Source organism: Tyto alba, unplaced genomic scaffold, assembly GCF_018691265.1.
Source record: "Tyto alba isolate M040663 unplaced genomic scaffold, T.alba_DEE_v4.0 Super-Scaffold_7, whole genome shotgun sequence".
Taxonomy (NCBI): Eukaryota; Metazoa; Chordata; class Aves; order Strigiformes; family Tytonidae; genus Tyto; species Tyto alba.
In genome coordinates this window covers 3258536-3271038 of record NW_024881328.1, presented here as the reverse complement: position 1 = coordinate 3271038, position 12503 = coordinate 3258536, and the positions used below count along the sequence as shown (strand labels likewise).

Here is a 12503-nt window from a genome sequence, read left to right as displayed (position 1 = left end):
TCCAGCTGGTCTCCATCCTGACGGAGTCTGAGTGTCTCTGTCCCTCTGGGTGTGAGTCCGGCAGCGGCTGGCCCCGTCCTGCAGAGCCCGGCAGGGCTGCAGGGGCTGCCCAGAGCCGGCGGTTGCAGGTGGAGTCTGGAATGTGTCCCCCGGGGGGGGGACGGGGGGACACCGCAGCTCGGCACGCGCCCAGACTTCAGTTTCATGGTACAACTTGGTAAGACCCGAATGGGCCCGAGCGGGGAGGAGGAGGAGGAAGAGGAGGATTAAAAGAACGCTTCGGGCAAACCGGCTGTCCTCTCTTCCGGAGGGAAGGGATTTAAATCCTCCAAAGCTCTTGGCCGTGAGATGCTTTCTAAGAGACTACGTGCTGCTTTTTAGCGAGAGGAACAAACTGTTGCTAGAATATTTTAAATGTCCCTTGACAAAAATGGTGAAGTTTACAGGCTGGGGGCCTGATGCATATGTTTATCTGATGCCAAATTCTCATTTAGCTGCAGTGTTTTGCCTGCAGTAAATGGGTATTTCAGTGATGGGCACTTCTGGAACGTTGATCTGCTCAGGGGCAGACCATCATCTTCACCGGAAAATGAACATAACAGCAGCGTCTTAAAGACTACAGTTCAAATGATCATTTGTATCTTAAATACTTCCAAATGGCTGTTTTGAGGAACAGCAATGATTTCATAGGTATTGTAATAAGGGGGGGTTGCTGATAGAGCAGAATGTTGATTAAATAACTTGGCGTCACATATAGGTAATGACATCTGAAATCTGCTTCTACATGATGACATGCAAGTCGGCAGTGTTAGCAGTTATTAAGATACCTGCATTACAAATAGAGTCATACCACTTCTATAGGAAGTTATGTTGCCACTGAGCAATACACTGTTCGTCATTTATAGTATCTAAGGGCGCCTTCACTTGCCCAGGTTGCGTAAGTTAAGCTCAGTTTTGCAAGGAGTCTAGCTCAAGCAGTTCAGAAACCCCAGAGGACACGTCAGGCTTCGTGTGCAAACATTTATTTCAGTTTATCTTACTATTTCTTTGTTTGACTTAAGCTACATCAGGATATACATAGTTTTGAAGTGGCACAAAACTCCTTTGCCACCGTTTTAACTAATTCAGTCAAAGCCTTAGTTAAACTTCTGCGACTTCATGTGTGGATGAAGTCCTATTATACTTCACTTTTGTGCAGTCAGGTCAGTAAGGCTTCTAGCTTTTTTAAAATTTTTCTGCAATTCGTGCCCCGGTAAAGCTCAGATGACCAATGCAAAAGGATGTTAGAGAATATTTTATTTATTATTATTTATTATTTATTTAAATAATGACTAACAGACCCTCTGATCTCCTATCTTGGACCTCCCAGCTGTAGTGATGGTGTCATGGTTTGGGACTGAAACAACTCAACCCAGGACAGATGGGTATGAAAATCATTTTGCTGAACTAGGGGGATGGAATTACCGTAGAGCAACAATGGTGATACAGCTCGTCTGTGCTACTTCCTTGTCAGTCTTCTCCCAGTGCTTTTAGTTCCTGTAAATCTTGAAGTCTCAGGGAAGAATGTCCCAGCTGACATGATGATCTATCTTTCTTTATTAAAAGGGAAGATTTTTTTTTTTAGAAATTGCCTCCTTCTGCGAGGGACAGCCCTAGTGACCCAGCTGTCCTTGCCAGCTTGGGACGAGCTGTTCTCTTACCCGGCTCTGCCGTTACCTTCCCTCCTGAAGCAGACGGCTCTCTTCCTCCTCCCCTCACTTCTGCATCCCCGACGCGGGGATAACAGGGCTTTGCTACTTCCTGAGGATATTGTGATGGATGCTCATAACACTGTCCCTCATCTCCAGGATGATCTCTCTCTCATCTTATAGAATCCCAGAGTGGTTTGGGTGGGGAGGGAGCTGAAAGCCCCCCCAGTGCCCCCCCCTGCCCCGGGCAGGGCCCCCTTCCCCCAGCCCAGGGGGCTCCCAGCCCCGTCCAACCTGGCCTTGAACCCTTCCAGGGAGGGGGCACCCACAGCTGCTCTGGGCACCCTGGGCCAGCGCCTCCCCCCCCGCACAGGGAAGGATTTCTGCCTCAGAGCTCACCTAAATCTGCCCTTTTTCGGTGCAAAACCGTCCCCCCTTGTCCTATTCCTACATACTCTTGTAGTCTCATATTCAGCCACTTGTCTTCAAGTTTATTACTCTTCTAAATGTACTTATTCAGTTGAGGTCATGAATGAACCAGCCTATCTAAATACATGTATACATACACATATATACACACACCTGCTTTTAAGCAGAGGTCCTCAACAAGCCATCGACAAACGGGAGTAACTTCTTCCCAAGTGCGATTTGCTGACATGAAACTCGAGGTGTGAACGTGGAGCCACAGAAGTATGGCCTGTCATGCAGAGCATAGTGTTTAAGGGGGAAACTTCTTTAAAGAAGAGACGTGCATAAATCAAAAACGTCGCTGTAAAATTAGATGTGTGCGGAGCTGCCCGCTGACTTGGCTTGGAAGAAGAAAGTCTTCCCCCTGTCTTTACGATAGCCCTCGGTGTGCTGCCATTCCAGGGTAAAACTGGCAACAGGTTAGAGGTTTAATACGTCTGATTTTCTTCTGGCTGCTTGAAGTTAGAAAGGGTATTAACGTTGAGCTTTGTGCTTCGGGTAAGAGGAAGACTTTGTGGCTCACTCACTGATTCTTCAGGAGGACGGCGGTGTACGGACCTAGCCCTTTGCAGAAGTATTGCTGAAATGTAACCACGTCTCCAAGTAAATGCAGCATTTGACGTGGAGTGGGAAGCAGGCAGAGGTGAGCCCGAGGTGTTTAGTAACACTTGAAGTCTTTAAGAAAGCCCGGAGTAGCTGGAGTACTGATCAAAACCGTGAGAGTCTGGCCCTTGTTGCTAACCATTTAAAAAAGAAATTCCACAGAACGCTGTTACTGTGAAGTACTCTTGCTGGTTATTCAGGGATGGAATCTGTCCTGTGGATATTGTAACTAACCCTGCAGCTCCTTCAAGTGCTGCCTCTGATTTTCCTTCGGTAATTACACCACCAGCCTTTAGTTTGCTTAATGTTGTGTATAGGCCTGATCTTGCTCTTCGTGCTGTAACAACCTGGGAGACTCTACAATTAGTAGAATATGTCCAATGACTTAATGTGTTTATTATTAATTTTTTTTAAAAGTTTTTTTCTGTTACTAAGAATTACTGATGGCATTAATTTTTTTTCTTCCTAGAAGTGGAAAGCTAAATAACCATTTAGAAGCTGCTATACACGAGGCCATGAGTGAACTAGACAAAATGTCTGGGAATGTAAGTTTCTTTTCACATTGGCAATAATCTTCTTTTTCTGTGTTTCTGCCTGTGTGTCAGTTGAACACTGGGAGTGTTGGTCTGGGCTGCTTTCTAACATAAATTTTGTTTCTATTTTCTTAAATAATGTGGAATTTTCAATATTTCTCCTCCATTAAAAACTGTTTGCAAATGTCTAATCATTCTGAAAAATGGGAAAAGTTGTAGAATTTTAGTTACATTGACAATCATATTATTTTTCACAAAGAGAGATTCCTGGACATACTTTGAGACATGCAGCCTGATAATATTTGCATCAGTTCCAGTCCTGCTCACGTTCCACGGGCTTTGTCTGACTAATGACACAAAATAAGGCTCGTTTGTTTTTCTGTTTGAGTACCAAGATACTGAAACCACATTTAAAAGCATCATACTTTTGATTGTAAAACTCTTTGAATAAAGTTTTCCTTGTGTGAAAGATATTGTCCTGAAAGGTAAGTTTAAAAAAAAAAAGAGCTTTCCTAATAGCAAACCTAACAGTGTTGTTTTTACAGCAATTACACTGTTATTATGTAAGCCCGGGATCTTTCCAATATAAAATTTGGTGTATACAATGTACCCGTCTTCATATTTAAGACCTGGCTGTAGTTTCCCTGAAGCACACTTAGAAATGAAAAAAAGCCTATCACAGCACGTGTAACCTCCCATATCTTATCATTGGTAATTATTCAGATTATTGATTATAAAACATTTGAATAGCGAGAAAAAAAAAAAATCCTTTTCCTGATACTCAGTTCTCGGTACTGAAGATGCTTGTACACGTGCATATTTAGAAGTAGTAGTAAAGCTTCAGGGGAGCTTCTGGAATATATAAAATGAAATGTATATGGAGCTGCGGGCTTAGAGCTGATTTCAGAACCACCAGGCGATATTAAATAAGTTATTTGGCGGCTTTGAATGGCTGCCATAAGTTACAGGGAACTCAAATCTTTTGTTTAAACTTGTGGATTTTACAAAATGAGACAGAGTTTTGATTTAAAACAGCGTGGGTTTTCCCCTTGTCTTTGGAAGGAAAGGAAAGCAGGATCTGGTTGTAGGTCTGTTACAGGTCAGCAGGGGGGTGTGTTCGGCACACACGGCCTCTGCGCCGCTTGCACCACCACTTACGTGCTCAGACCGGACTCTCCCATCGATAGTTTTTTTCATTTATAAACCCGGCAATACAAAAAACTCTAAGCTGTGTGCATTTTAACTCCGATATCAACTGGCTCGGAGGAAACTGCTGTTGTTGGATTTGCTGATCCGTTTCTTTCGTAACACAGAGAGGCTGGCGCACCAGCCTGCGTGTCATCGCATAGTCTTCATTTATATTTTAATCACCTGGTCTTGAATTCTGTGATCAGGGTTTATTTCCTTAAAGATTGCGATTCCTAGAAACTCTGGTAGGGAATCTACTTTTTAGCGACTTGCAGTTTGTTTGTTTTGGGGTTTGTTTTTTTTGTTTTTTTTTTTTTATTTTCAGCTATGACCGCTCAGACACCCGTTACCTTCCAAAATGAAAAGCAGGCCCAAGCAAGCTCATTAGCTCGACGCGTTAGTGGCGCGGGGCAGGGCATGTGCCGGCGGGCTGCGGGGGCTGCCGGTGCCTCGCCCCGGCTCGCCGGGGGGGGGGTGGAACGCCGCCGGGCTCCGAGTCACCCGGCCCCTTCGCTGGGAACTGAACAGTTCCCTTTCGTAGTCGGGTGAGGACGGAGCTTGCTGGACGCAGCCTGTTCCTCGGTGGCGCTACGGCAGGCCTGCCTTTGACTTCTCTGAATTTTCGCCCCGCTAGCGATATTTTCTCACCCCCCCCACTCCCTGCTCTGTTGCTGGTCTCTGAGGAGGTGACATCGCTGCAGCCTGGGGCTCAGACCCCCGCTGCGCGCTCCCTGGAGCTGGTACCTTCCTCCGGGGTAGCAGAGGCAGCGACGCACCAGCTGCGGCACCAGGCGTTTGCTCCCCGCCGCCTTCAAGTTCTTGAAGTTCCTTTTAATTCAGGCTTCCATGTAGACACGAAGTAATAAGAACCGTTTCGTAACAGCACCTCAAGCCAACCCTGTAGCTCATTTATTACTGGCTGGTTACTTTGACCAATATTCTTTGCTAACTTGTAAATATACTTGTTTTTAGGTCCACCAAATCCCCCAGGGAGACAGACAAGTGAAGCCTCCAAAACCCAAGAGGAGGAAGATCTCTAGATAACATTGAATGTCTTTGTTACTGGTCCAGTACTTATCAAAATGAACGTGCACATAAGTCTATATGTAGGTATTGATATAGATGTGGTTATATCAATATTTATATGAAGACAGACAGATACCATCACAGGGTGCTACGCGGATTAGTGGTACAGTATTTTTGATGATTAGGAGGGATAGCGGTCGCTGGATAAGCCAATCAGAAATCTTGAAAGGTTGCAGTAACAATGTCAGATGATTACTGAAATTTTTTTCTATAATACTAAAATTGTGATTATAAGAAATAGTCCAAATGTTTCTGATAAATTTTCATTGTGTATATAGATAATACAGAATTTCATGGTGATATCTGAAATGTAAATATTGTACAATATTGTCATGTACAAGCGTACCTAATGCACACTTTATCTTTTATTGTACAAAAAATAGTGTACAAAATTCTTTGGTTTCTATTGAGTACACATACAAGAGACTACCAGTGTAAAGTGATAAATAAAAATACAGCCTAAATGCTTTTATATGATAATGTAAAAGATGCTGTTTTTGTATTTAACAGCAGAGAGAAGGCATGATTATGTAATACCTTAACTATGACATACACTTCACGCCACTGAGTGTTCATTGATACTGTCTGTTTGGAATGAACCTTGCCTGGAAGTACTGTGCTCCATGTCAGGTCTCTGTAGGAGAGTGCAACCTTGCAGATTCCTAGCGGGATGTGGGATCACAGCTCTAATCAATAATTCAAAGGCTGCAACTATCGGTTGCGTTTTTATTTACTTAGCTTTTAAAGTAGAATGCTGTAGATTTTATTAAAAAAGAAAAAAAAAAAAAAAAAAAAGTAGATGGACTATTTTAGTCAACCATTTCTGTAGTTAAAGTTTCATAGCCACCTGATAAACTAAACAGTTTCTATCCCCCGTAACGTTGACCCCTCAAAACCCCTAGATTTATTAGCTTAAATTATCTAACGTCATTAACCATCGTGTTTACTTTCAAGGGGGCAGAGGCCCTGCTTTAATAATGTGATCGGTATTGATTACGGTTTGGTTTTGCAGTAGAGTGAAAGGGCATGCTCCGCAGCATTCGTAAAAGTAATTCCAGTATCCATCTCGCAGTATTAAACCAGAAAATGAAGGGTGGCTTACAAAACTATTAGCAACAGTAATTTTTATCAGTATTATGTAACATATCAGATTTATTTTATTTAAAAAGAATTATTTATACCATTAACAGATTCTTATATATATTAATGTGGCTGAAATGTGCAGGTTAAATCTATTAACCAAATTATTTATGTTATATTAAGTGAGAAATGTGAAACATATGTAGAAGAAATTAATACACTACAGATTTAAAAGTCTAAAGCTATGAGCCATTATAAAATCAACGAACGGAAGTGTAGCACAACATTATTTCCATTTTATTCCATTTTTTTTCCTTTTAACACGGATGGTGGCGATGGGGATGGAAGCCGGGACATCCCCTTGCCTTCAAGGCTTCCCGAAATAACTCCCAGTTCACCATTCCCGCTCCCGGGGTGGAGTCCGTAGCCCCTACCGCGATGCGGGACCGCCGCTTACCTCAGCTTTTCCCCTCCCCTTGAACTCCTCGGTCCCTGCTGCTCCTCCCCGCCCCAGTCCCGGGAAGGACGGGACCCGAGGCCAGGCCTCCCCGAGGACGACGGGGCTCCCTCGTGCCGGAGCCCCCGGCCCCCCCCGGCCCCGGGGCCGGCGCTGGCTGCGGGGCCCTGGAGGCAGGAGCCCTTTCCTTCCGCGGGGTAGGTTCATTTCTCTTTTCTGTAACGCCACCGTCCTCCACGCAAGCTCCTGTGAAGCGATCGCTTTGATTTGATTTTTTTGGTTTGGTTTGGTTTTTTTTTTTTTTTTTTCCGAGGGGGGTTTGGGGTGGGGAAAGGGGGGTTTGGGGGGGGGGGGGGGGGGAGGAGGGGAGGGGGGCGGGGGGGGGGGCGTAGCGTAGCTCCCATTTTTTTTCCGTTCCGAGTCGATGTGTTGGTTCCAAGAGTCGATGCTGTCCATCCCCCGGGCCCGCCCGCACCCGCCTGGGGTTTGAAGCCATCGCTCCGCGCGCGCCTGGGCGAGCGCCTCTCTCGATTCAGTTCCTTCCTCCCTCCGCTTCCTCTCCTAGAACCGAGTTTGTATTGACCGACCCTTCATTTTGGCATTTTTACCTCCCTAGGCCTGGACTTTCTCACCGATGTATACTTTACATCAGTAGACTATGTAAAGTATTTTCGTGCACTTGATTTCATTGGGTAACAATGGCATTGATGTGGGTGCTAGGAGTAGTTTGTTTCAGTCCATACCAATTTTTTTCTCTTTTAGCGTTTTTATGGTTTCATGTAAGCAGTTCATGTAAATATTGTGAGCATTACAGGTCATGCGGTGTTGTAACATTTTAAAAAATGTTGCACCTACTTTACGATTAAAAAACTGGTCACTCGTACTTGAATTTTGCCCATAGAGCCATTTCTTTCTCTTTGCATTAAAGCATAATATACTTTTTTGATGGAGGCCCAACCCTTCTTTCTACCTTATTATTTTTTGTTTAATAAATCTATATTTTTTCTAATAGAAGACTTAAAAATGAAAATTTAAAAAATACTTTTTGCCTACTTTCTAATTTAAGAGAGAATTCCTATATTTAAAAGGTGAAAAAAAAAAATACTCCATTGTGGAAAGTGGAACAGTGCTTTATTTGTCATTAATATGGCACAATCACACGAAACTGAACTGGCTGAGTAAAGCGAGCCCACGGCATCGATCAGTGTCTCGGTAGATTAGGGAACTACGTGATTCTTTGAGGATGTAAAGTGTTACATATTCTTGTCTATTTATTTATTTATTTATTATGCTTTCTTTTGCTGAGTGGGTGACAATGTGGTTGAGTCATTCAGATGACATTCAAATTAAAGGAAATATTCCTCTTTCTATTATGGTGCGTTTTGTGAACACCATAACAAAAAAAAAAAATATTTTCATTTATTTCAATGGATTTTCTTCATATTTTCACTTCTGACAGAAAACGTTTGGCTGGTATCAGCTGCAAAAATAATATCCATATAGTTTAAAAAAAAAAAAAATTAAAAAAAAAAAAAAATCCACCTCTGATGTCCCAGGTCTGTTATCCTCACGGTCTAAGGTTTTAGGGGTTGAAAAGAACTTAAAATCTAAAGGTATTTCCTAACTTCAGTTTTGCAGAAGGTTTATAAGTAATGTGATATCCTTTTGGAGTCCCTGAGTTTGATGGTATAGAGATATTAGAGGGCTCGTGGTGGACTGAATTACCTTAGGACTGCTACCTTTCTTAGCTACAGTTTGTATTTTGCTATGTAGGGTTGTAATGTGAGAATTCCAGAAGAGCAGTAGCATAAAAGTGCTTTTCTATTTTTTAAAAAAACCCATTCTAGTCTTACTAAGATTTAGAGATTTTTTTAATATCAGTTTTGTAATTTTTGATAAAGTTGTCAATATTACGATTAAATCACCAGAAAAAAAAGTTACTGTGATGTTCTCTTCGGGGCAGGGACTGTCTTCCTATGTATTTGTAAGGTGCCACGATGGGAAGCCCGGTCTTAAATGGAGCCACGGGCACTGCTGACAAATTAAATAGCACCCAACAACGTTGAGGTTGATTTAAACGCATAAAAGCCAAGAGAATTCAGAGTTAAGACCACAAATCCGATTACCTGTGCTTAGTTTGCCTGCTGTGTCCTCCGGGAAGGTAACGCCATCGGGTGCGACGTCCGACGGGTAAGTTGAGGAAGCCGGTGGCCGTTGGAGCTTTTGCTCACACAACCCGGGAGCTTCTCATCCAGCTGGGAACAGATCCGCTCCGTTAACTCAGCCCTCGGTCCCCTCCCTCTCTCTGCTGTTTTTACCAGTGCTAACCGAGCAACTCGCCCTTCGTGTTTCACGATTCCCGCCCCCCCCCCAAAAATGCCACTTCCCCAATGGTTTAAGCGCAAATCCCCGAGACGGGAACAGCTCATTTAGTTCCACATTCACTGCAAGCAGAGTTCACACTGGTGTCGAACCAACTCAAGAAAAAAAACTTTGAGACTTCTGAGGAAAAAAAAAAAAATTAAAATACAAAAAAAAAAAAATAATTTGTCTACCCCCCAGGACAGGACAGCGAGCGTTTCTGTGGGTGTCGCAAGACCTGGTTATCGTGTGCTGGAGGTTTACTGTAAAAGAGCGAGCCTGCGCTCACGTGTTTCCTACAAATACTGCTCCGACGCAGAGGTGGCACCAGGGGCTGATTTTGTATCGCTGTAGTAAATGCAGCCCAAGCACACGCACCCCAAAACGTCCCGCCGGCCTCCTGCGACCCCGCGTTGCAAGCTGGTATTGAAACTGGAATGGTAATACGTTATAGTCGCGTGGCATTTGAGAGCTAAGCAGCAGGAAGTCAGGCCTCTCTCGTTCATTTCTCTCTGCCAGCGTTTACAATTTATTTACTGGCTGTGAAGACTCAAAAGCAATTTTTATTGTTTTTTAAAAAAAAAAAAAATTTGAAATATCACTTGTGTAAGCATGTTGTGGAGTGATATCATCTGCCACATTTTACCTGCTGCGAGATAAGTATTTGTAATTGAGTGCCATCCCAACAGAAGATAAGGGGTTAGGATTTAGAACAGAAAAAAAAAAAATATATATATATATATCTCGAATAGCTCTTTCTGGAAATTCCTATTTTGGAAAAGGTATGGGAAATGGGAAGGGATTTGACATACTTGCCCTGGACGAAGCGGAGCGCGGAGCATCCCCACGTACTCCTGCATGCAAACCCGGGGAAAGCGCTGACTCGTGAAACAACCACGGGCGCCTCAGTCCGGACCCGAGGCCAGCGGGTGGGCGAGCCGGGTCTGAGGCGCAGCCGGAGCCCGGCTCTGCGCGGGGCTGAGCTGGGGCTGCTGTGGGAGGGGGAGAACAGCGTCAGGGACGGCCGCGGCCAGCGCCGGTGGTGCAGGACACGGGCAGGTAAGTCCTCCCGGCCCTAACGATCTCGCTTAGCTAATGACATTTAATACCTGTTAACTGTTATTTAAACCCAGTGGTCATGAGAGACTGTGCAGATTAGGGGAAAAAAAAAAGCGTTCTCGCCCTGAGGAAACGTCGGAGTACCAAAATCCAGGCTGCCGTGCAAAAAAACCCAAAAGAATAGCATCCTAAAAATACAGAAGAATAAATGCTTTCAGCTCAAAAAATATATGTAACTTCTACTTGGTTGATTTTGGCTTCACACGTACCTAAAGGATGTGAACAGAGGCGGTGGGGGTGTTGCAGAGTCTGTGCTGTGAGGAACCACCAACTTTTCAGACAGAAAACAGGTTTACAGAATAGACTTTTTTTTAATCCTACTTCAGAAGTTTCCGTCTCATCAAATCACAATCATTTTTGGCCTTTTTGAAAGAGCAGCAATTCTTAACTCTCGGTAAAAATGCTGCTCGTTTTCAGTTCCAGGAAAATTAATTTCTCGCTTCTCTCACTGATTTTTCTCTAGGAAGAGGAAAAGTCATAAAAATAACAAAAAGTATTGGGGTTTGCCATTATCTGTTCTCAATCAGGGGAGCTGCTCTCTGCTTCTGAGTAAAAAAGGGAAGGTTTATTGCTGAAAAATAAGGGAAAAAAATTATCCTATTGTATCCTAGTCTAGGCTTCATTTGTTTAATTGTGACTGAAAGGAGAATCTATAGTTCCCCGAGTTGGTCTCATATATCTTAAGAGTTTCATCCACCACAATAACACGGAGGAGAACTCCTAGTTCTTCCTCCCAGTATTGTTACAGAGAGACATCCAAAAAGCCAACCTGATAGAGGAACATTATTTTCCTGGCCAGAAAGGTGTCATCCTGGTAGTCAAGTCAAAAACAGATACCCAAGTGGCACGCCTACTCTGGTGCCCATTTAACTAACTACGTGCCAGTCGCCTAAAGCCTGCTCTTCATTTTTCACCTATTCAAAAACGTATTTTAAAAAAAATATATATAAACGATGAATTTTGAGGCTTTTGGCATTTCATATAATGTCATGACAGGCTTTCTTTTATTTTGGTTTTTAAGTTATGAGGAAAGTTATTGAACTTTATGAGCCAGGGATTGACATCCTCCTCGCACACTCTCTTGATTGGCAGGAACCTCCAAAATTAGTGATACAGCAGCAAGGAGCATCACCGTCCGCCTCCCCTACTCCAGTTATTAAACATCAGATTTTTACGTTCCCATCCCACGGTCCTAAGGCTTGGCGTGCTCTGCAAGAAGGTTTTTTTGCATAATAAAGCTTGATCATTGATGTGATATTTTAAGTGGAAGTTGAACTAAAAGGAGTATAAACTATGTAGGAAAGAGAGTTTTAAATTAAAAAAAAAAAAAAAAAAAAGAATAAAAATAAGGAAAAAAAATGTTGAAAGACTTACTGGATACCCACGCTCTGAGTTTGTGAATATTGGTTCATCAAGTGAAGTCGTCAGGGTAGGATGCAGAACAGTGCTCTGTCTCCAGGTGAGGGCAGCAAGCTCCTCCACTGCTGAGGAAAAAGATGAGATTAATTCAAAAATAAAGTTTTTAGGGCCTTCAGTGTGTGCTATAGCAGTGAAATTAATTAGGGGTGTGCTATTTGATCCATTAGTCCGAATGAATAAAATAAAGCTTTTCCCTGAGAAAAGGGCAGGAGAGCGACTGATGGGGAGCAGAGCCCGCAGGTCCCCACGAGCACCCGTTGCTTCTCTCACAGGTGCAGAGTAAGTGCCATGAAAAACCTGATACCGCTGAAACCTTTGTAATTCATGACTTGGCCATGATGGAATAATTAAAGTGTTGGAATGAAATTTGGATTTTCAAACTTTTAGATTTATGAAAGTACAAGCATGGTATTTGCAACCCTAAAACCTGCAGCGGGGCAATAGCTTTCATAGAAATTTCGCACTGAGTCCTGCTCTAGCGCCCACTCTGACAAGTTTCTG

At 43.3% G+C, this 12503-nt stretch overlaps 1 protein-coding gene across 6 annotated transcripts in view; it reads left to right on the top strand.

Annotated features, from left to right (window-relative positions):
- MBD5 (methyl-CpG binding domain protein 5) overlaps positions 1–6930 on the top strand; it is a 146659-nt gene extending 139729 nt beyond the window's left edge. For all 6 annotated transcript variants that reach the window (XM_042784030.1, XM_042784028.1, XM_042784029.1 and 3 more), the window contains 2 exons: positions 3229–3304; positions 5453–6930. In XM_042784030.1, the coding sequence (XP_042639964.1) occupies positions 3229–3304; positions 5453–5524 (148 nt within the window). In that variant the 3' untranslated portion in view covers positions 5525–6930. The remainder of the gene's footprint in view (positions 1–3228; positions 3305–5452) is intronic.
- Positions 6931–12503: the final 5573 nt, after the last annotated feature.